Source organism: Myotis yumanensis, unplaced genomic scaffold (genome assembly GCF_028538775.1).
Source record: "Myotis yumanensis isolate MYYU_CA2020_CCGP unplaced genomic scaffold, mMyoYum1.0.hap1 SCAF_16, whole genome shotgun sequence".
NCBI lineage: Eukaryota > Metazoa > Chordata > Mammalia > Chiroptera > Vespertilionidae > Myotis > Myotis yumanensis.
This window is the reverse complement of record NW_027223767.1, coordinates 13,071,493-13,093,565: the sequence shown is the minus strand read 5'-3', so window position 1 is coordinate 13,093,565 and position 22,073 is coordinate 13,071,493. Positions and strand designations below refer to the sequence as shown.

The 22,073-nt window shown below is 52.7% G+C and overlaps 1 protein-coding gene and 1 pseudogene across 2 annotated transcripts; one reads left to right on the top strand and one right to left on the bottom strand.

The window, feature by feature from the left end:
- Positions 1-1,971: 1,971 nt before the first annotated feature.
- Positions 1,972-12,843, bottom strand: LOC138993772 (asialoglycoprotein receptor 2-like). Of its 2 annotated transcripts, XM_070393120.1 has the most exons (9): positions 12,716-12,843; positions 12,229-12,376; positions 8,259-8,378; positions 7,950-8,045; positions 7,356-7,427; positions 6,940-7,026; positions 6,715-6,860; positions 2,768-2,874; positions 1,972-2,377 (listed from the first exon to the last, which is right to left on the bottom strand). In XM_070393120.1, exons 2-9 carry the CDS (start codon positions 12,350-12,352, stop codon positions 2,221-2,223), a joined length of 909 nt encoding a protein of 302 aa, XP_070249221.1. In that variant the 5' UTR covers positions 12,353-12,376; positions 12,716-12,843; the 3' UTR covers positions 1,972-2,220. The 2 variants fall into 2 exon arrangements, with proteins under 2 accessions (XP_070249221.1, XP_070249222.1); XM_070393121.1 differs by lacking the exon at positions 6,940-7,026.
- Positions 12,844-17,605: 4,762 nt separating this feature from the next.
- LOC138994656 (inositol polyphosphate 1-phosphatase-like) lies at positions 17,606-21,332 on the top strand (annotated as a pseudogene).
- Positions 21,333-22,073: the final 741 nt, after the last annotated feature.

Genomic DNA, 22,073 nt, shown 5'->3' with positions numbered 1-22,073 from the left:
CACAATAGGTTCAAAGAATATGGAGCATGTTCTTTTAAATAATTATAAACTTCAGAAGAAACAAAAGTTGTGCAAGAAAGGAAATGTAATCAGCTGATCCTACTTGGCTCAGCAGTTACCACTATTGACGCAGCCATAGCTGATACACATTCTGAATTACGATGTAAATAGCAATTATTGTAAACTCAGTTGAAAGATTGTACCTCATGTACAGGGTAGTGACTAAATAATGTCAACAATTGGTATATAAAGATATATCTGTTTATGTGCATTATCTAGAAATTGAGATGTCACTGGAAGAAACAGCTAAAAAGCACTGAGTGATTTCTCTAAACAGCAGAAATGGCTTTTTTCTAGCCTCACAAGACTTTACTTGTATGTATTATTACTTACATAATTTTTAAATATATTTTTATTGATTTCAGAGAAGAAGGGAGAGAGAGATGAAAACATCAATGATGAGAGAAAATCATTGATCAGCTGCCTCCTGCACCCCCCCTACTGGGGATCGAGCCCAGAACCCGGGCATGTGCCCTTGACCAGAATCAAACCCAGGACCCTTCAGTCCATAGGCTGACGCTCTATCCAATGTGCCAAACCAGCTAGGGCTCCATGGATTCCTTTTTACCTCATGCCAATCATATACATTTGGAAGGAGAAGTCCTAGAAAATTTTGCAATTCAAAATCAGGAAGTCTTTACCTATCACAGGCTTAGAAGAAAATTCGCTTGAAATATTATGTGTGAAAACATACAAAAATGCCAACTCCTTATATACCACTGGGAGTGATTAACTAACATAGGGCACATCCTATTTTGGAATTCTCGACCCTTGCTAAGTTCCACGGGAATAGCAAAGATTGGATCAAAGTCCACAAGGCACGGGAGAGCGGGAAAAGCCACTGCATAGTGAAGGGCAATGTTGCAAATGTGCACGTACGCAGGGCACACCCACAGGAAACCTTTTCTGTCCACTTAACTGGGCCACAGGGGCCTGGAATCGGGTCAGTCCTATCTGGGTGCGCCTGGGAGGGTGTTTCCACGAGAGGAACGTTTGAGTTGGGAAAGCAGATTGCTCTCCCCAAGGGGTGGGCCTCCTCCCACCGTCGGAGCCCTGCATGGAACCAGGGGCTGAGCCTCCGTGATCCCAGAGGGGTCCTCCTGCCTGACCCGCTCTGAATGGGGACATTGGCTTTTCCTGCCTTTGACTCAGGGGAGACATCACCCCCTGGGCGTTCGGGCTGCTGCCTTTGTCATCCCACCATCGGCTCCCCTGGGCCTCCAGCTGGTCTGCTCACCCCAGGACTTGGGCCTGTCAACCTCCATAATCACAGGAGCCAATTCCTTGTAATAAATCTCTTTGTGTGTGTGTGTGTGTCTTTAAAACATTTTTCACTAATTGTAAATGTTACTTTTGTAATAAGAATAAAAGTGAAATGGAATTGCTTGAAGACCCTTCTAAGAATGGTTTTGGATGGTGTTGTAGGATGAGGTCTGCCCGCTGTGGACATGTCGGTGGCACCCTGTGCTGGACATCCGTCTAGATCTGTTTGGGTCACAAAGAGGCCGCCACTGAAAACAGCAGGACAGGGTGCCACCAGTCCTCCCTCTCTTAGCAACATTCTTCACCGGCCTTGCGATCCAGGCCACAGCTCCCAGGCTGAGGGGAGTGGGTGCCCCTGCAGCCTCTTCTGGAGGAGACCCAGCTGCAGGGAAAGTGCTTCCCCCAGGAGCCCCTCAGGCTGTGGGCGGCCCCTCCGGCCGCCAGGCCCAGCCAGCTCCTCCCGCCCGCCCCGACCCCGTGCCTTCCACTGAGTGCTTCTGCTCCAAGCTCTTCCCTCCCCTCCCTGGTCCACGTCCCTCAGGATTGGGGACCCAGGAGAAGCTGTCTGGAACTAAACTTCCTCCCAGAACCTCTGCGCCCCCTCTTCTTTGCACCCTGCAACCCAGTTCCCAATAACCAGTCCACACAGAGTGTCAATGTTGGTTTATTTTTTTCCTTCTCCACCGAGGAGGCTGGAAATGGTAACCCTCACAGTGAGTAGCAGGAGGAGGTGGGATCTGTGTCCTGGGGTCTGAGATTCTGAAACCATTTTGTTCCATCTTCCCTCAACTCCTCCCAATGCCTCTGCCTGTTCTTCCTTTCTTCCAAATCCCCAGTAGAGAAGCTGGGAGCAGGGCAGGGGTGGGTGCAGGTGGAGATCTGCTGGGGTCAGGGCTCCTAGCCGGTGATGTTCCGCGTCATCTCACATGCCCAGCGCTGCACCTGCAGGCAGAAATCGTCGTTCCAGCGCCCATCATCCTGGACTTCGGCACAGTCTTCATTTCCGCCCTCCTCATGCCCCTGCCAGTTGTTTGGTTCACCAAAGGCCCAGTTCCTAGGAATGCAGGACAGAGCTCAGACTCTGACCACCCCATCCCAGCAACACTCACCCACCTCACAAAAGCACAGCCTTGCCCAGCCGTGTGGCTCTATGGTTGAACATTGACCTATGAACCAGAAGGTCACGGTTTGATTCCCGGTCAGGGCACATGCCCGGGTTGCAGGCTGGGTCCCCATGTGGGACGTGCAGGAGGCAGCTGATCAATGATTCTCATCATTGACGTTTCTATCTCTCTCTCCCTTTCCCTTCCTCTCTGAAATAAAAAATAAAAAAGTACAGCCTCGGACAGTTCAGGGAACAGAAAGGAGCAGGTGGGAGTCTGGAGGGGAGAGGGTTGGGGAATTTGGTCCCTAAGGATAGGTGGGGTGGGGAGGGGGCACTTACCTGTAGCTGCTCCCATAGTCTGTGCCATCCACCCACTTCCAGGAGCCATCGCTCTCAGTGAGTCCTATCCAGGTGTGAAAGGGGCTCGAGTGCTGTGCAATGAATCTCTGCAAAACAGGTGGAATGGAGTGTCTAGTCCAGTGATGACGAACCTGTTGAGCTCGGCGTGTCAGCATTTTGAAAAACCCTAACTTAACTCTGGTGCCGTGTCACATATAGAAATTTTTTGATATTTGCAACCATAGTAAAACAAAGACTTATATTTTTGATATGTATTTTATATATTTAAATGCCATTTAACAAAGAAAAATCAACCCAAAAAATGAGTTCGCGTGTCACCTCTGACACGCGTGTCATAGGTTCGCCATCACTGTCCCCTGTGCTCCGTGCAGGCATTAGCTGTGGGCCCTCAACCTGCCCAGCCTGATCTTCCCCAAGGTGAAGCATCAGCCCCCAGCAAAACTAGGTCCTCGCTTTTTCCTATTGTTCCGAGATCATTTACTATGTGCTTCATGGGTATCATTTTATCTAACCCTCAGAAGCCCTCTAATGCTTCTGATTTAAGGAACTCACGGTGGTTGGCAGAGCCCCCAAAGTCAATGCAGTGCTAAGTTTGTGATGCCCACACTTCATCCTCAACCCCTGGCTGCTACCCCAACGCTAGTCCTCTCGGGATCCTGACTCCGGCCCCTGTGCCTGCTGCCCCCCCGGAGCTGTCAGTGTCACTGCCCCTCAGGGACTTCTGCCCTGCTCCTGCTTCTGTGTAGCTGTCATCTCCAGAGGTTCACCGGGTCCTGGGGCTTCCAATTGGACCCACTGCCCAGAGCCCCAGATGGCGCTGCCGGTCTCCCCTGCCCACTGCCACCACCACACCACAACCCAAGCACCAGCGTTCACAGGGAAGAGCCAGCTGTTAGAAGAGGCGGGGCCATTGTTTCAGGAGGATCTTCATGGTAACATTTGCTGAGTCTTTACTGTGACGGGAATCCTGCCCTCTCTGCTCCTTTCACCCAACTGCCCGCCACATCCCAGGCCGGCACACAGCGAGAAGGACTCTCAGTGCCCCTTGGCGCTCTGCACCCGAGTCCTGCCTTTAATTAGTTCATCTTTGCGTTCTGTCTCCTGACCTGCCCCTCACCCCCTGCTCACCTGGCTCCTGCCCCTTTGCCCGAGCTCCTGGCTGTAACCTTCCACCTCTTAGATCAGTGGCTGCTCCACTATGAACTACCCAGCGTTCTGCCAGCCTGCTGCTTCTGGACTCTTGCCCAGGTTAAAAAATTTTTTTAAAGTGGCCCTAGCTGGTTTGGCTGAGTTGATAGAGCATCAGCCTGTGGACTGAAGGGTCTCAGGTTCAATTCAATCAAGGGCACGTGCCCAGGTTGCAGGCTGGATCCCCAGCAGAGGGTGTGCAGCAGGCAACTGGTAAATGATTTTCTCTCATTGTTAATGTTTCTATCTCTCTCTCCTTCTCCCTCTCTGAAATCAATAAAAATATTTTAAAATAATAATAAAAAAAACACCTGGCCGGTGTGGGTCAGTGGTTGAGTGATGACCTATGAACCAGAAGATCACAGTTCAATTCCCGGTCAGGGCACATGTCCAGGATGTGGGCACGATCCCCAGTGTGGGGTGTGCAGGAGGCAGCCGATCAATGATTCTCTCTCATCATTGATGTTTCTGTCTCTACCTCTTTTTTCCTCTCTGAAATCAATACAAATATCCTATATAATAAAAACCTAATATGCTAAGTGTCCGGTCATCCAGTTGGCCATTCAACCAATCAAAGTGTAATATGCTAATAATATGCTAAGGCCTCTGAACTGCTTGCTATGACATGCACTGACCACCAGGGGGCAGACAGTTGACTGGTCGACCAGTCGTTATGACATGCACTGACCACCAGGGGGCAGACACTCCAACCAGTAGGTTAGCTTGCTTCTGGGGTCCGGCCGTTTGGGACTGAGCAAGACAGGCTGGACATGCCCTGGAGCCTGCCCATGGTCCCTCCAGCTGGTCAACCTCCCGCATCCCTCCCCAGCCCTGATTTGTGCACCTGTGGGGTCCCTCGTCCTGGCCTGTGCTCTCTCACAATCCAGGACCCCTTGGAGGATGTTGGAGAGCCGGTTTCGGCCCGTTGGCAGAACAACCTGTTTCTATGACGTGCACTAACCACCAGGCAGAAGACACTCAATGCAGGAGCTGCCTCCTGGTGGTCAGTGCACTCCCACAAGGGGAGCGCTACTCAGCCAGAAGCTGATGCACCGCTGGCAAGTGCATCAGCGGTGACGGGAGCCTCTCCAGCCTCCGCGGCAGCGCTAAGGATGTCCAACTGATGGCTTAGGCCCACTCCCTGATGCACTTAAGCCGTCACTCAGACATCCCCTGAGGACTCCCGGACTGCGAGAGGGTGCGGGCTGGGCTGAGGGACGCCCCCCCCCCCTCAAGTGCATGAATTTCATGCACTGGGCCTCTAGTATCTACACTAATAAAAGAGAAACATGGTAATTAGCATACGACCGCTACCCTTCCCATTGATTAATCAGCATATCCTTATGCAAATTAACTGTCAGCCAAGATGGCGGCTGGCAGCCATGCACTGAAGTGAACAGGGAAGCTTGCTTGCTCCAGTGACTGGCAAACTCCAATGTTCTCTGCCTGCCGCTGCTGGCCTCTCAGCTGCAACTCTAAGCAACTATGTTGCAAATATAGAAGCTAAACAAAACCCCAGAAACCTGCATTAGTCAGCCAGGCTTCAGCCAGCCAGACTGCAACATTGTATCAAATACAGAAGGAAAAACAAAGGCCAGAAACCGGCTTTCAGCAGCCTAGGCCTCAGAGCTAAAGCTGGCCCAGAATTAAAAAAAAAAAGAAAAAAAGGAGCGGTTGGGAGCTTCAGTCAACCCACCAGCCTGAAAACAGCCCTCAGCCCCTCAGCCCCTCAGCCAGACTGGCCAGGCACCCCAGTGGGGACCCTTACCCTGATCCAGGACACCCTTCAGGGCAAACCAGCCGGCCCCAACCCATGCACCAGGCCTCTATTCTATATAGTAAAAGGGTAATAATATGTTTCCCAGCACCGGAATCAGCGGAGCAGCGAGGCCTCCCGGCACTGGGATCAGCGTGACAGGGGGCAGCGCCCAAACCCCCTGATCACCCTGCGGCTCTGTGTGTGACAGGGGGCGGGGCCACAACCTCCCTATCTGCCCTGCTCTGTTCGTGACAGGGGAAGGCGCCCCAACCCCCTGATCAGCCCTGCTCTGTGCCTGATAGGGGGGAGCTCCCCAATCCCCTGATCGCCCTGCAGCTCTGTGTGTGACAGGGTGCAGCGCCCTAACCCCCTGATTGGCCCTGCTCTGTGGGTGATAGAGGGTGGCGCCCCAACCCCCCTCCACGGGCCTTGCTCTATGTGTAATGGGGTAGAGCCATAACCTCCCCATTGGCCCTGCCCTGAGTGTGACAAGGTGCAGCTCCCCAACCCCCTGATTGGCCCTGCTCTGTGAGTGACAGGGGGTGGCGCCGCAACCTCCCCATCGACCCTGCCTTGAGTGTGACAGGGGGCGGTGCCCCAACCCCCCAATCGGCCCTACCCTGAGCGTGACTGAGGGTGGCATCACAACCTCCCGATCCGCCCTGCTCTGTGCATGACGGGGTGGCGCCCCAACTTCCCAATCGGCCCTGTTCTGAGCCTGACCAGGGGCTGCACCTAGGGATTGGGCCTGCCCTCTGCCACCCGGGAGCAGGCCTAAGCCAGCAGGTCGTTATCTCCCGAGGGGTCCCAGACTGCAAGAGGGCACATGTAGGGCTGGGGGACCCCCCTGCCCGCCCCCCGAGAGCACAAATTTTTGTGCACCGGGCCTCTAGTTTTTATAATAATAATAAAGCGCTGATCCAGCCACCCAGGGTTTGCATTCCAGAGGCGCCTCCTGCCTGGGGAGGTGTGGCCTCACCTGCTCCTCTCTGGAGTTGATGACGACCAGGTGGGCGTTCTCCAGCTGGCAGTACTTCTCAGCCTCGGGCCAGGTCAATCCAGAGCGAGAAAACCAGTAGCAGCTGCCATCATGCTCCAGCCAGTTAACCGGGCAGCATTCCGTGCCTGCAGGACAGGAGGGGGCCGGGAGGTGAGGTCCCACTGGAGGGGCAGGCGCACTGGGCCTGGAGGCTCCCATCCCTACCGTTGCTTCGCAGGAAGGCTATCTGACAGGACAGGATGCGCACGTCGGCTGGGAAGTGCTTCAGGTGAAAGAGCAAGGTGGTGTGATCTAGGGGACGGAGCAACAGGCCCGGGTGTGGGCAGTGCGGGTGCCCCATCTACCAGCGCCCCACACAGGACACACACACATCACTCACACTCATATGCACAACACACACACTGCACCCCGCACATACACTCACACACATACACACACACTCACACTCATATGCACCACAACACATACACACCCACATCCATACTATTACGTACAACACACACACACTCACACTCATACACACAACACACACACACTCATACACACAACACACACACATCACTCACACCACACCCCACACGTACACTCACACACCACGCACCAAGGAGGCGGTCTCAGACCTGCTCTCAGCTCCAGCTGCTGTTTCTCCAGCTTGGCTTCCAGAGATGTCACTTTGTCACCTGTGCTGCCTCCTGAGAAAGAGGAAAGCTGAGCGGGTTTCCTCCATTCCGCCTCCTTCCATCCTCCATGCTCACCCCCTGGAGCACCAGCCACCATCGCCTTCACCTGGGTCACCGGCTCTGCCCCCCCCCCCCCCCCCCCCCAGTCTCTCTGCGCTGCCACCCGGCTTTCTGAGGAACAAACCTGCTCAGACGGCTCCCCTGCCTGAATCCCTTCCCTAGGTCCCCATATTCTCACAGCTTCTTCCGTGGCCTGGCCCTGCCCACCTCCTTGGCAGATTCGTTCTCTCTACCTGGCACTAAGCCCCCTCCTCTTCACCTGCCTACCCATCCTTCAGGGTCCCTCAGCCCAGGGATCCGCTGGGGTATCCGCCCACACACCTCAGACACGCCCCTTTGCAGACCCAGCACCGGGCACCCACCTTGGAGTCCAGCCTGTGCTGCTAAGCGGGTGCCTCAACTACCCCCCACCCCCCCCCGTCCCCCCCCACCCCCCACCCTCCACCGGCCCTCCCGGCTGGGGAGCGCCCTCACCATGGAAGCTGAGCGTCCGGATCTCGGCGAGGGTGCTGGCGGAGAAGTTGCTGAAAGCGTCTTTTAGGGCCCAAAACTCCCTTTGCATCTGTGCTCCTTGTCAGGAGAGAGGGCACTGGGCAAAGTGGAGGGGACTGTGCCCCAGGTGACAGCCTCATCACTGTCATCGCACCGTCCCCACCTCCCCTCACCGCCCCAGCACTGCTCGTACTGCCTCCAAGCCTTCCCCTGCTGTCGCTCTCACTGCCCCCAGCACCGCCCGTATCTCCTCCCATCACAGCCCATCCCACTGGCCTCTGCGATCCTCACTCTGGGACCCGATCACGCAGACGGCCACCAGCAACAGCACGTTGAAGCCCAGGACCAGCAGGCTGAGCCAGAAGCTGGAGCAGAGAGTCCGCAGCAGAAGGGGCTGGGGAGGAGGAGCTCCTGCGAGGGATAGGGTGTCAGGAGGAGGTCTGTCCAGAGCCCACCTAATGGGAGCATCCGGGGGAGCAGAAGTCTCAGGAAGTACAGCCCAGGCGGGTGGGGAAAACTATGGGCTTTGACCCTAGCGTTTCAGCATTGCACACGCATGCATTTGCACACTGGCACCCACATGAACACATGCATATGCTCACACCTACAAGTGCATGCAACATACCTGCGCATGACACCGATAGTCACCTCATCGGTGTGTAAAGGCCCAATCTCAGACCCGGGGACCTAGGGAACCGGCCCTGTGTTCTTAAGGTCCATGCTGGGCTCCTCACGCAAGTCTAAACCTGGAACCACCACCACCCAGTTCCCCTGGGATGTTCATTCCACCACAGACCACTCCCCACGGGCTGCTGTCCAAGGCCCCCCCTCTCTCATCTCCCACCCCTAGAGCCTCCTCTCCCGTCTCTCCCCTTCCACCCCAGAAACCCTGTTCTTTCACTGTGAACTCTCCCCCTTCGCCCTCAGTCATCTCACAGAAACCTCTCCCTCCCCTTAGTCAAGCTGAATCCTGAAAACACACGCACACACACACACACACTTTTCATTTCACTCTCACACTTGTGACTGATACTCCTTGGCTGGGCCTCTGACTGCTCGCTCTAATACTGTCCATTTAGTGGGCCCTTGTCCTCTTCCCAGCCTGACCTACGGCCTATAAAACCTCAACAATCTGTCTCCGCACCTCTGTCCGGACACCAGATCACCCATGGCTGAGTCCCACTGTGCCACCAACCAGCTCTGAGATCAGGGGAAAGTCATTCAACCTCTTGGCGCCTCAGTTTCCTTGTGTCCACTTATCCAATCCAACAGTCAAACTCATAGGAACAGGTGGGATAGTGGTTGCCAGGGGCTGGGGATGGGAGATCGGGAACTGCTGTTCAGCGGGTGTACAGCTACGATTACACAAGACGTGTGCGTTCTAGAGCTCGGCTTACAACACCGTGCCTCGTTAACAAGCAGTGCTGCGCACTTTAAATTTTGTTGAAAGGGTCGATCCCATTACGTGTTCTTACCACAATAGGAAAAAAGTGGGTAAGAACAGCAGCTACCTGATTGGGTTGTTCTGAGCATGAAATGGGTTTAAACGTGTGACGTGCTGCTTAGGCAGGTTGGAAAATAAAAGAAAGGGTCTGCCTTATGGGACAATAAGGACTAGATGGGCCCTCCTCCCAGAGATGCCAAAACAGGAAACAGCTAACTATAAGAAACAACCAGTTGCAAGGGACTGGCCTTCAAGCAACACAGAGCAATGATCCCTGGGAGACAGGAGGCGAACAAGAGGAGGCCTATGACTGTCCCCACCTAATGCTGGGGAAGTTTTCAGGCCATGGGGCAGAGGAGGGCAATCCAAGCAGAGCCCAGCAGACTCCCCCAGTTGAGGAGATGGGGCCAAGAGTCTAAGGAGACATCACAGGACAAAGTATCAGGGGAGAGAGCTGCACAGAGCAGTCCAGAGATCTGTGTGGTGTTCCCTTCAAGCCATCGGCAGTAAACAAAACCACCCAAGACCAGGCAAAAACAATCTGCGAGGATTAGGGGGCAGTGCCTGGCACTCATACAGGGCCAGGACCAGTGCCTGCTCCCACCAGCCGGACTGGAAAACATAACCTACAAGGCACTGGGTAGCGGACCCGAGAAGCCCTTGACCCGACCATGCTCCAGACCCACCTGACAAGTCATAAACGCAACACCCGGAAGGACCAGAGTGATCCAAGTCACTTAACTACATCCCAGAATAAAGCTCAAGAATATGTAGAGGAATATAAATATATCCAGCACACAAGAAGCAGAATCACAATGTCTGGTGTCCAACCAAAGATTCCTAGACATGCAAAGCAGCAGGAAAACACATTTTGTAACAAGGAGGTTAATGCATCTATCAAAACTGACCCAGAACTGACACAGGTGTTAGAATTAGCAGACAGAACACTAAAACAGATATTGTAACTGTACTCCATACGTTCAAAAAGTTAAGTATCAAGGAGGACATTTAAAAAGGCCCACGTTGAACTTCTAGACATGAAAACTACAGCGTACGAGATAAAAAATACACTGGGTGGAATTAATGCAAGATTAGACATTCATAAGGAAAGATTTGTAAACTTTAAGACATAGCTTTAAAACTATATAAAAAGAAACACTGAGAGAAAAAATATTTTTTTAAATTATCATTTAAACTTTTTTTTAATATATTTTATTGATTTTTTACAGAGAGGAAGGGAGAGGGATAGAGAGCTAGAAACATCGATGAGAGAGAAACATCGATCAGCTGCCTCCTGCACACCTCCTACTGGGGATGTGCCTGAAACCAAGGTACATGCCCTCAGCCGGAATCGAACCTGGGACCGCTCAGTCCGCAGGCCGACACTCTATCCACTGAGTCAAACCGGTCAGGGCAAAAAAAAAAAAAATTTTGAATGGAAATAGGCCGAAACTGGTTTGGCTCAGTGGATAGAGCGTCGGCCTGCGGACTGAAAGGTCCCAGGTTCGATTCCGGTCAAGGGCATGTACCTGGGTTGCGGGCACATCCCCAGTGGGAGATGTGCAGGAGGCAGCTGATCGATGTTTCTCTCTCATCGATGTTTCTAACTCTCTATCTCTCTCCCTTCCTCTCTGTAAAAAATCAATAAAATATATATTTTTTAAAAAATGGAAATAGCATCAGGGAACTGTGGGTCCACTAGTAGATGCAGAATTGGAGTCCTTGAAGGAAGGGGGAGGAGGGCGAGGCAGACACTGGCCAAAATGTTTCCAAATTTGCTGAAAACAGAGGCATACAAGGTGCTTGGAGAGTGGGAGAGGATGGCGGGCAGGCAGGAGGCAGATGCCAGCTCCCCTGCCCACTGACGCTTGCACCACCTCAGCGGTGCCTTGCAGTGTCTCCATCGGGCCTGTGGGGTGAGCTCCTTCTCCCATGAAACCCCAAACCTCTGGACTGTCTCCAAACTACCTGCTTAAATGCTGAACCCTCTCACCTTCGGGAGATTCAACAATATTCCAAATCATTTGTGAGTGTTCACTGCATACCAGGTACACGTGGGCATTCACAACGCAGAGGGAGTGAGGCAGATGTGGCCTCCGCCTACTGCCCAGTCTTCAGTAGAAATGCCCCTGCCTCCTGCTGCTCCTGCCCTGCCCAGCTCCCACAGCAACAGCAGCAGCCTCCACAGTCCGCCAGCCTCAGAAATGAGGTCTCTCCTCCCAGCCCAGGCTAACCAGATCCTCTCCCTGAGCTCCAAGCCCCAGCACCCCCTGTCTCCACAGAGCTCACTCCATCACCACACACCTGACACCCCCTCGCCACCCCTGGCTCCAGCCCTTCAGCCTAGAATGGCTCGGGTCTCTCTTGCCTTAAACCCATTTCCCCAGACATGGGCCTTCCATCAAGATCTGCCAGAGAAAGATTTGGGGGGGCGGAGGGGGTGTTGAGGGGAGTGGGAATGTTCCAGAATATCTGTGTCCGTTGTCCCACCTACCCATCCCCACACCCTCCCGCATACACAGACACTCTCCTGGCTGAATGGGCTTTCCTTGCACACAGCACTCGTCAGAAGGAAGAGGAGAGGAAGTCATCTCCAGCTCCCACTTACTCCCTCACCTCTGGGCACACACACTTTCCTGGGGTCCTGAGGGTGGAGAGGAAGGTGAGGCCAAGGGGTAAACAGAGGTGTGGGCACCACACACCTACACGCGTAGAGGGGCCTGGGCCCTGCCCACAGAGTGAATGTGACAGAGACTCAGAGAGACAGAGCGGTCAGGAGCCGGAGATGAAGCAGAGCCCCAGAAACTGGGTACTTGCCTTTCCAAAATGCATCTTCTCTCCTGGGACTGTGTCCATGAGTGCCTGGCCCCTCACCCCTACCCAGCTGGTGGTCATTTTCCTCGGGGTCCAGCTGCTGGATGTCTTGGAAGTCCTTCTCCATGCTGGGTCCAGGGCCGAGCTGCACCTGGGGTTGAGTCAAGGCTGCTCTTAGGGCAGGGGCTCAGTTCGGGGGCTGATGTTGGTGCTGAGATGGTAACTCAGGTGCAGGCTGGTGATGAGGTTGGAAGTAGGGTGAGAGTAGATCGAGGAGACAGCTTGGGTTGGGTCTGAGGTTGGAGGTGAGTCTGGGGCTGAAATACAGCCAGTCCTGTCCCCTCTCAGATGATTGCTTAGGCAGTGGCAAGGCCATGGAGGAGCCTTCCCTCCACACGCTCACCTTCCCATCCGGTCCCCCTGCCCCTCAACCACGGTGTCCTTAATACCAAACAGGCCCAGTCCCACCTGCCTCCCCAACCTTGGTTACCTGCTAAAGGTGTGGAGGGCTTACTCCCGGTCCCTCAGGCAGCCCAGGCCCCGAGGCTAAGGAGGAGCTGGAGCCAGGAGAAGTGGGGCCGGTGCTGCTAGCAGGACAGAGGAGGGGAGGGGGCTGGTCCAGGTGAGGGCCCTGTGTCTGAATGTCCAAGTGGCTGTAACCTGGCATCTACTGACCCCGGGACTTTGGACAGTAAACAGAAGTGGACATGGAGTTGGGAGGCAGGCAACGCGTGGTGGGGGCTGGGTCAGGACTGTCTCTGTTCTTTCTAGAGAAAGGGTCTCCTGGCTGCCCCTCTCACCCCTACAAGCCGGTCACCCCGAACCTCATTGCACAGTTTGGAAGGGAGGCCTGGCCAGGAGGATGGAAGTGCAGTTCAGGGTTTCCCCTCGTCCCACCCCCTTTCACTTCCTGCCTCCAAATTTCCCAGAATTGTTGGTGTCGCCAAACACCCTGACCGGGATCAGAGGGGCCAGTTTTCTGTTCTTGCCCAATCTGGCATCGGAGCCCAGACCCAGGCTCCCCTGCGCTGCGCTGACAAGCTTGCCGCCCCCCCCCTCCCCCCCCCCCCCCCCCCCGGGGACTGACACCCTGGAGAACTGGATGTGCAGGGGGAGGAGGTGTTAGGGGCAGAAACAGAATATTGGGGACCAGCTACAATAATAAGAAATACTAATCACGCTCTGTTAACCAGGATGGTTCTGTTCTGCTTAGAGAAAGCACATTCTAAGCTGGCTGGGGGTTGCATGCCCTGGAACATGGGAGCTGACATCGGAACGCAGTCCATCCTCCTGTCCTGAGAACCGCCTTTCATGATGGAGGGATTTACAACCTCATGGCTAGTCCCAGAGGCACCTGCTCTGGACAACCCCCTCCCCTATTGCCTGTAATCTGGTCCCGGGAACCCGGAGGCACCCGCCCTCTGCGACCCCACTCCAGCCCACATGACTTGTAACCTGTGATGATTATCCCGTGCCTACCTCCCCACACCTGTAATTCCTACTCCCCCAGGTAATCTTTGTCCTTCTACCGTAAGCAGCTGGCTTATGGGGGGATGCAGAGCAGATTTTCGTGGGTGACCTGCTGCTCTCCCATGCTGCCGGCAGGATTGGGATAGACGCTCATGTATGATTCCACCCTGTCTCTGCTGAATTGGCTCAAGTAGCAACAGGCAGCCCGGACCCCTTGGTTGCCGGGTTACAGAGGGAGGACTGGGCAGAAGGCAGCCCTCCCGGGGCAGGAGGTGTGCCACCCCAGGGAGCCCCTTGCATGGCCCTAGCAACACAAACCTTTGTCCTCACCCCCCCGCCAGTTTCTCAGGTAACTCTCACCACACAGCACCCCGGGGAGAAAATGACCACAAAAATTAGCCTCGGGGAGGGAAATGGGAAGCAAAACAGGAAAAGCGAGGGGGGGGGCAGAGCATAAGAGAGGAGTCTTCACAGTCCTATGAGGAAGGTGGGCTCCGTGGACCGAGGAACGTCAGTAATCACTACACTCACGCTAACAATAAATAGTCTGGGGAAGAAAACGCAGTTTCATGCGTGACTTTCAGACCCTCACCTACTTGGGCTGCTTATAAAGTAGCCTGTGGCGCCTGGTGCTGAAAAGGGGCGGAGACAGAGGCCTGTGCTTTCCTTCTGTCTGTCTCTGTGTGTTTTTAATTGACATTTAACATTGTGTTGTTTCAGCTGTACAGCCTGTCCATTTTTTGTGGTAACTTCCCGACACACATGGGAAGTAACCACTTAACTCAATATCATGACTTTTCTATGAAGCCACCAAGGCAGTGGTGGCTGCTCTGCTGTTTGACTGCCGCCCACAGTGAGAGATGCGTTCTACACCGTGACCCAGGGCACACTCGCAAGCACCTGCACACGTGTGCACGTTTGTAGGTTTCACTGGTTTCTGAATCCCCAGGGCCTGGCACGTAGTACGGGCTCAACAGGTACTTATTGAATGAACAAGTGATTGAATGAATGAATTTGTGGATATACTATTGACATGAAAGTTTCATGAAACAATGCTTACCTTACTACTTGCATTCTATTTCTTTCCTTAACAGTCTTTATGATCTTTTTTAACATATTTTATATTGATTTTAGGAAGAGAGGAAGGGAGAGAGAGAAAGAGAAACATCGATCGGCTGCCTCCCATATGCACCCTGACAGGGATTGAACCTGCAACTTGGGCATGTGCCCTGCCCAGGAACTGAAATGGTCACCTTCTGGGGCATGAGATGACGCTCAACCAACTGAGCCACACCGGACAGAACTGCTAGCATTCTATTTCATGACCAACTAAATTGAGTTTCCTGGTCCACTCATCAGTCACCAAAGTTTGAAAACACTGTCATGAAGCCCTGCTTTTGGCAGGGACGTGGTTTCCGGTCTGAGATACAAGCAAGAGCTCAGCAAACAGATCATCAGCTGCATGTCCAGGGTCACCAACTGTGGGGCGCGGTTACGGTGTTTTGGCCAGGTTCAAGCCTCGGACTAATGAAAGGACAGGGTCCTCTCATTGCCACGTGCAAGTCCCAGCTGGAGGGCAGAGCCCTCCCAGCACAATCATAGCCAGCGGCTGTGGTTGTAAGCTTGAACCTATGGTCCGAACACGTAGCCCCACGTGCCTTGTGATAGAGTTCGGGTGCGTGTAGTTGAGTGAGGTTGAAACTCAGAGAATGCTGTAAACAACGTGATCACGCCCCTACTTTGCCTCGTGGCATCTGCTATAAAATAAAGACACGGCTTGTGGGCGCTGTCGTTGTCTCCTTATCAGGGAGGCAGCGTCCCTCCGAGACCCAGCTATTATTCTCTTGTCTGTCTTTCCTTAATCCTTTCACCCGCCCCCCCGCCCCAATAGGAATCACCCTTGGTCGTGCTGGTGTGGCACAACCAACTGCCATCCAGGGATAGGGGGAGCCTCACTGGCCACCCACCTAGACTGAATAGATTCCAAGTTTCAAGGTACAACCCTCCTCCTGGCACTGGCGAGGTAGGACAGAACACGAGAGATACCCTCTGCGTCCTATCCTTTCTAACTATCTGAAAGTCAACATTTTAATTTACCAACATTTGACATATACTTGGACTATTTCTTACGTTTCCACATTGACTCATTACCTTTATGTCAGGGTTTTTCGGATTTGGGTTATAAAGTTCCATTTTATGTGGTTGATGTTGGTTTTGGTTGGGGGGAGGGTGTGTACCTAAGGCACAGAAAGTGAGGTGAGTCAATTTCTGAGTTCACGACACCCAGTCTTCCTCTGCGGTCTGAGCAAGACCTTTCTCCTGTTTTATTACCTTCCCCCCTGCACTGTTTCCCCACTCCAATTCCTCCACTCTCCACAGGCAACCCAAGTGGTGTGTTTACATATACGGCCGTCTCCAAAGATGGTAGCCATCACCTTCTCCCTTCACTGTGTGTGCAAGTCACACTACCCATCCCTGGTAGAGTCCATTCCCCTCGCCTTGAGTCCAGGCTGACAGTGTGACTTGCTTTGACCAATAGAAAGTGCTTGAAGTCACACTTTGCCTAGACTTTAAGAGACCTGGAAGGTTCAGTTTTCACTCTTGGAAGCCAGACACCATGCTATAAGGAAGTCCAGCTATTAGGCAAGAAGGTGGGGCGGGGGCGGGGGGTGGGGGGTTCATGGAGAAGCCTGGGCTGGGGCGGGGGGTGGGGGGGAGTTAAGACACAATATGGAGAGAAAGAGAGAGGGAGAGAGACCACCCAGAGGAACACCAGGCCCCCAACATGTGAGCAAAGCCTTCTGGGAGCTTCCAGAGCAGCACAGCCAATGGCTGGATGCATCCAAGCATATAACATAGCCAATACCACACGGTCCACCTGACCTCGCCCTTTCTGTGTGACTGTATTTGGAGATGAGGCCTTTAACGAGGTCATTAAGGTTAAATCAGGTCATACGGGTGGGGCCCTCATCCAATAGAGTTGATGTCCTTATAAGAAGAGGGAAAGACATCAGGAATGCACACAAAGAGGAAAGACCATGTGAGGACACAGAGAGAAGACAGCTGCTTACAAGCCAGAAAGAGTGGTCTCACTTGGACTTCTCGCTTCCAGAACTACAAAAAAATAAATGTCTGCTGTTTTAGCCACCCATTCTGTGGTATTCTGTTATGGCAGCTCAAGCAAACTAATGCACTTAGGCCAGTGGTTCTCAACCTTCTGGCCCTTTAAATACAGTTCCTCATGTTGTGACCCAACCATAAAATTATTTTCGTTGCTACTTCATAGCTGTAATGTTGCTACTGTTATGAATCGTAATGTAAATATCTGATATGCAGGATGGTCTTAGGCGACCCCTGTGAAAGGGTCATTCGACCGCCAAAGGGGTCGCGACCCACAGGTTGAGAATCGCTGACTTAGGCAAAAAGACAGCATTTTTAAGTAGGACATACGAAAAGATACATCAAGTCAAAAGATGGGAATAAATCAGATAAATGATCCTCTCAAAATAGACCTAACTGCACCAGGCTGGTGTGGTTCATGGCTTAGTGTCAACCCATGAACCAGGAGGTCACAATTCGATTCCCCATCAGGGCACATGCCCGGGTTGCAGGCTCAGTCCCCAGTAGGGGGTGTGCAGGAGGCAGCAGATCAATTATTTTCTCTCATCATTGCTGTTTCAATCTCCCCCTCCTTCTCCCTTCCTCTCTGAAATCAATAAAAAATATTTTTTAAAAGAAATAGACTCAGCAATAAACAGGGCAAAGTTTTTAAAATATCCTGGATAGTTTATTTGCTAAATGAATGAATCTTGCTTCTACAAAACAAGAGCAGGAAATCACACCAGAGGAACAACTGATAACAGAAGAACAGTTTGGGGGTGTGACATGACAGTGGATAATTTCAAACACGATGGAGTATGTGAAGAGCCAATTGGTAACAGCAGGAAACAGAATCAGTGATGTAGACAGAAATGGTAAATTTCCTCCAAACTCAAAGCTAAAGAAAAAAAGATTGTGCAGCCGTGTTCGTAGCAGCGTTATTCACAATAGCCAAATGGTGGAAGCAGGCCAAGTCCAGTGATGGATGAATGGATAGGCGAAAGGAATATTATTCAGCCTTAAAAGGAAGGGAAATCTGCCCGGCCAGTGGCTCAGTGGTTGAGTGTCAACCTATGAACCAGAAGATCACGACTCCATTCCCAGTCAGGGCACATGCCCGGATTGCAGGCTTGATCCCCAGTGTGGGGCGTGTGGGAGGCAGCCGTACAATGATTCTCTCCCATCATTGATGTTTCTCTCTCTTCCTTCCTCTCTGAAATCAATAAAAAAAAATTTTTTTAAGAAGGAAATTCTGACACATGCTACAATATAGATAAACCTTAACAAGGTTATGTTAAGTAAAATAAGCCAGTCACAAAAAGACAAATACTGCATGTTCGAATTTATATGAGGTGCCTAGAGTAGTCCCATTCGCAGACAGAAGTAGGAGTTGGGGTGGTAAATATAGGGAGTAAACATTTAATTGGGTATACAGTTTCAGGTTAGCAAGATAAAAAAAACGTTCTGGAGATGGGAGGCAGTGATAGTCTCGCATATTTGTACTTAATGCCATCAAGCTGTACACTTAAAAATGGTCTAAATCATGCCAAAGCCGGTTTGGCTCAGTGGATAGAGCGTCAGCCTGCGGACTGAAAGGTCCCAGGTTCGATTCCGGTCAAGGGCATGTACCTGGGTTGTGGGCACATCCCCAGTGGGGGATGTGCAGGAGGCAGCTGATCGATGTTTCTCTCTCATCGATGTTTCTAGCTCTCTATCTCTCTCCCTTCCTCTCTGTAAAAAATCAATAAAATATATATATGTAAAAAAAAAAAATGGTCTAAATCAGCAGTTCTCAACCTGTGGGTCGCGACCTCTTTGGAGGTCGAATGACCCTTTCACAGGGGTCGCCTAAGACCATCGGAAAACACATATACAATTACATATTGTTTCTGTGATTAATCACTATGCTTTAATTATGTTCAATTTGTCACAATGAATATACATCCTGCATATCAGATATTTACATTACGATTCATAACAGTAGCAAAATTACAGTTATGAAGTAGCAACAAAAATAATTTTATGTTTGGGGGTCACCACAACATGAGGAACTGTATTAAAGGGTCGCGGCATGAGGAAGGTTGAGAACCACTGGTCTAAATGGTTACAAAACCGAATATGGAGAACACGTTTTTGGAGAAGAATCCAATGAGTTTACCGATGATTCGGGAGAAAAGAGTGTCTTGAGACTGTGTCCAACCGAGGGAGCAGCAGTGGAGCTCCTCCCCAAAGTCCTCAGTGGGAGCACGTGGCACCTGAGGCACTAGCCACGGCTGCGCACCAGGGCGGTGCCTGTCGGGACCAACTCTGATCCGATAGCGGCTGCCCTCCCACAGGACGAGTTGGGAATTTGGGTGGATCCCATAGATTCGACTTATCATTATGCACAAGGTTCTGCTGACACTCAGTCCATCCGAGGAACCTTCCCCGGGGACTTCAGTGCGCCCCCATTTTAATCGGTGTCTACGACACACCGACGGGAGTCATCAGCCAACCTTTCCTAAGACCCAAGTACCCTCAGATGGAAAGGACGGTGCTACTGGGGCCTTTCTTGCATGGGAACCAACATCTATTCATTTCATCTCTGAAAGAAATGGCAGTGAGCCCTGGCCAGTTTGGCTCAGTGGATAGGGCTTCAGCCTGCAGACTGAAGAAGGGTCCTGGGTTCGATTCTGCTCAAGGACACATTCCCTGGGTTTCGGGCTCGATCCCCAGTAGGGGGCGTGCAGGAGGCAGCCAATTGATGATTCTCTTATCGTTGATGTTTCTATCTCTCACTCCCTCTCCTTTCCCCTCTGAAATCAACAAAAATATATTTTTTTTTTAAAAGAGAAAAGAAATGGCAGTGAACCTCGGAGCCAACTGGCTGAAAACACCAGCTCCGAGGCGGAACTCTCTTGCCGTTTTTCAGCTGCCATTAGCACACGCGAAAAGGGGCCTGGCAGAGCGGCATTGTCCCGTGTGTGTGTGTGTGTGTGTGTGTGTGTGTGTGTGTGTGGAGACTGCACATTGTGGGCAGCAGGGCTGGTTACAAGCGCGTGTGTGTTGCCCAAGGCCTGTGGACCTTTACCTCTTTGCAGAAGATGCCACATTTGAACGGGGCTCCCGTGCTGCTCCTGCCATACGCAGGGCCAGGGCAGGGAATGGTCGACTTTAAAGAACACGTGGATAGACATCCAGACGCGGGGCTTCCCTTGGCACAGCTGGTGTGCCACGTGGCAAACGAAGGCCCATGGAGTGGATGGCGGGGCCCGCAGGGAGGACTAACTGCGTACCCTTCTCCTCCACCCTCTTTTTCTCCGTGGCGCTTGTCGGCGTGTCATACATCATGCATTGGGGTGTGGTTACTCCCTTCCTGCACATACAGGAACGCAGGCTCATGGAGAGCAGGACTTGTCTCTCAGACCTGGCTCCCAGGGTCTGGGTCGGTACTTGCTCACGGTCTGTTTCCAACACCAGCAAGTCCGTATTACAGGAGTGACTGGATGGCCCGTGTCTCTCTCTACAGCAGGGTCTCTTTTCCACGTCCAGTGCGGAAAGAGAGTGGTGTGGTTCTTCGAGGAGGGGCTGCTGGGGATTGAGAATATGAAAGAAAGAGACAAGACACAAAGATGGAAGAAAAAAGCTGGGACCTGGTGGGACCGCTGCCCTCTTCTGATGGAGAGACAGAGACCGAAACCGCGTTTTTTCTTTTATACCCCCAATACCAGGAAGTAACGTCAGTTCTGGGCGATTCCCGTTCATTCCTGGTTCTCGGCTGGATTTACATAATGAAACCCACTCTCCGACACCTGGGAAAAGATGAAAGTCAAGCTGAGAACACTTCTGCCTTTTTGGTAAGATGTGGATCCAGGGCGTGGCTCTGCCTGTCGCCTTGGATTCAGCTGACAATTATTAAACAAATGCCCATGTGCCTTCCCAAGGGCCCTCTACATCTCTCCCTGTCTGGATGCCAGCTCTTTGAACTCAGGAACTACCTTCCTCACCACTCAACCTCCATGCCCAGCACCAGGCCCCCCAAAAAGCGAGGAAAAGGGAGCGCCCACCCTCTGTAAGAAGGACGCCCTGTCTGAAGGCATAAGGAGAAGACCAGGGCTTTTGGAGTCAAACACAAGTTGGAGTTCTGGTCATGCCGCTTACTAGCTCTACGTGAATGACGGACCAGCTACTTAAGATCTCTGAGCTTCCACTTCTTTCGCTGGAAATGGACATGGTAATAATACCTGCCTTGCGTTGTCCTTGTGGGAATTAAGTGTGTTAGTGGAAGAAAAGGCCTCTAACACTGAGCCTGTACACAAAGCCCGTCTCCTTCCTGCCTCCTCCAATTGCTGCAAAGAAAGCTCTCCTCCCCGTGATGTTCAGGTGTCCACCTGCACCCACTCCCTGGGGGAGAGGCCACAACAGGAACTGGGGAGCCTGAAAGCAGCTGGGACCCGGAGGAAAGCCCCCGCTTCCTGTGGCTCAGGCAGCGGGTGGGCGAGAAGAATTGGCCCCTGGCTGGGGACTCAGAGACAACCAAGAAGTTGGACAGGAAGTGAAAGGAGGCATGAGGCAAAGGGGAAACAGCAGCTTCACCCCTGACCCCTTCTGGACGGTGCACACACTCCTACATCACAAAATGAGGAACCAGGAGAGCCAGCAGGAAGGGACAAGTGGGGGAGACTCACCAAGGAGGAGGAGAGTCAAAAAGGCCCCATCTGGGCAGAGCCACACACACACACACACACACACACATACACACTCACTCACTCACCCCAATCCTTCAAGCCCCGTTACCCTGCTCTCACCGGGCTGGTCCCTGGCCACTGGCTATGCTGGCTGCAGGTCTGTGTCTGCTCCCACACTTACCTGCACCCACCCGCCTGCAGCCCGCGACAGGCCTCATTCTCCCTGCCTGGCTTACTCGCTCCATGTCACCCAGACTTTCCGTGGGGTGGACACACTGTGTTGAGAGGACAAGCATGCACTTAAAGTTCACAAGGGGTCCTGGTGATGGACTCAGACCCCACTGTGTGCAGCCCAGGGCTTGTGCCGGGGGGACAGACATGAACAGGGACCGCTCCCTCAAGACCACAGATGAGAGGGAAACATGGACTCATACACAGCACAAGCTCAGGATGAAGGGGGGTGGTTCGAGGGGCCGGTGGGGGGACTTTCTGGAGAAGATGGCGGCTCAGCTGCCCTTGGGGGAGCCTCACCCACACCCTCTCCCCCCCCGCCCCAAGATCAGAGGATGGTCAACTCTAGGAGATCCACGGCCACACCATAGAGTGTTTATC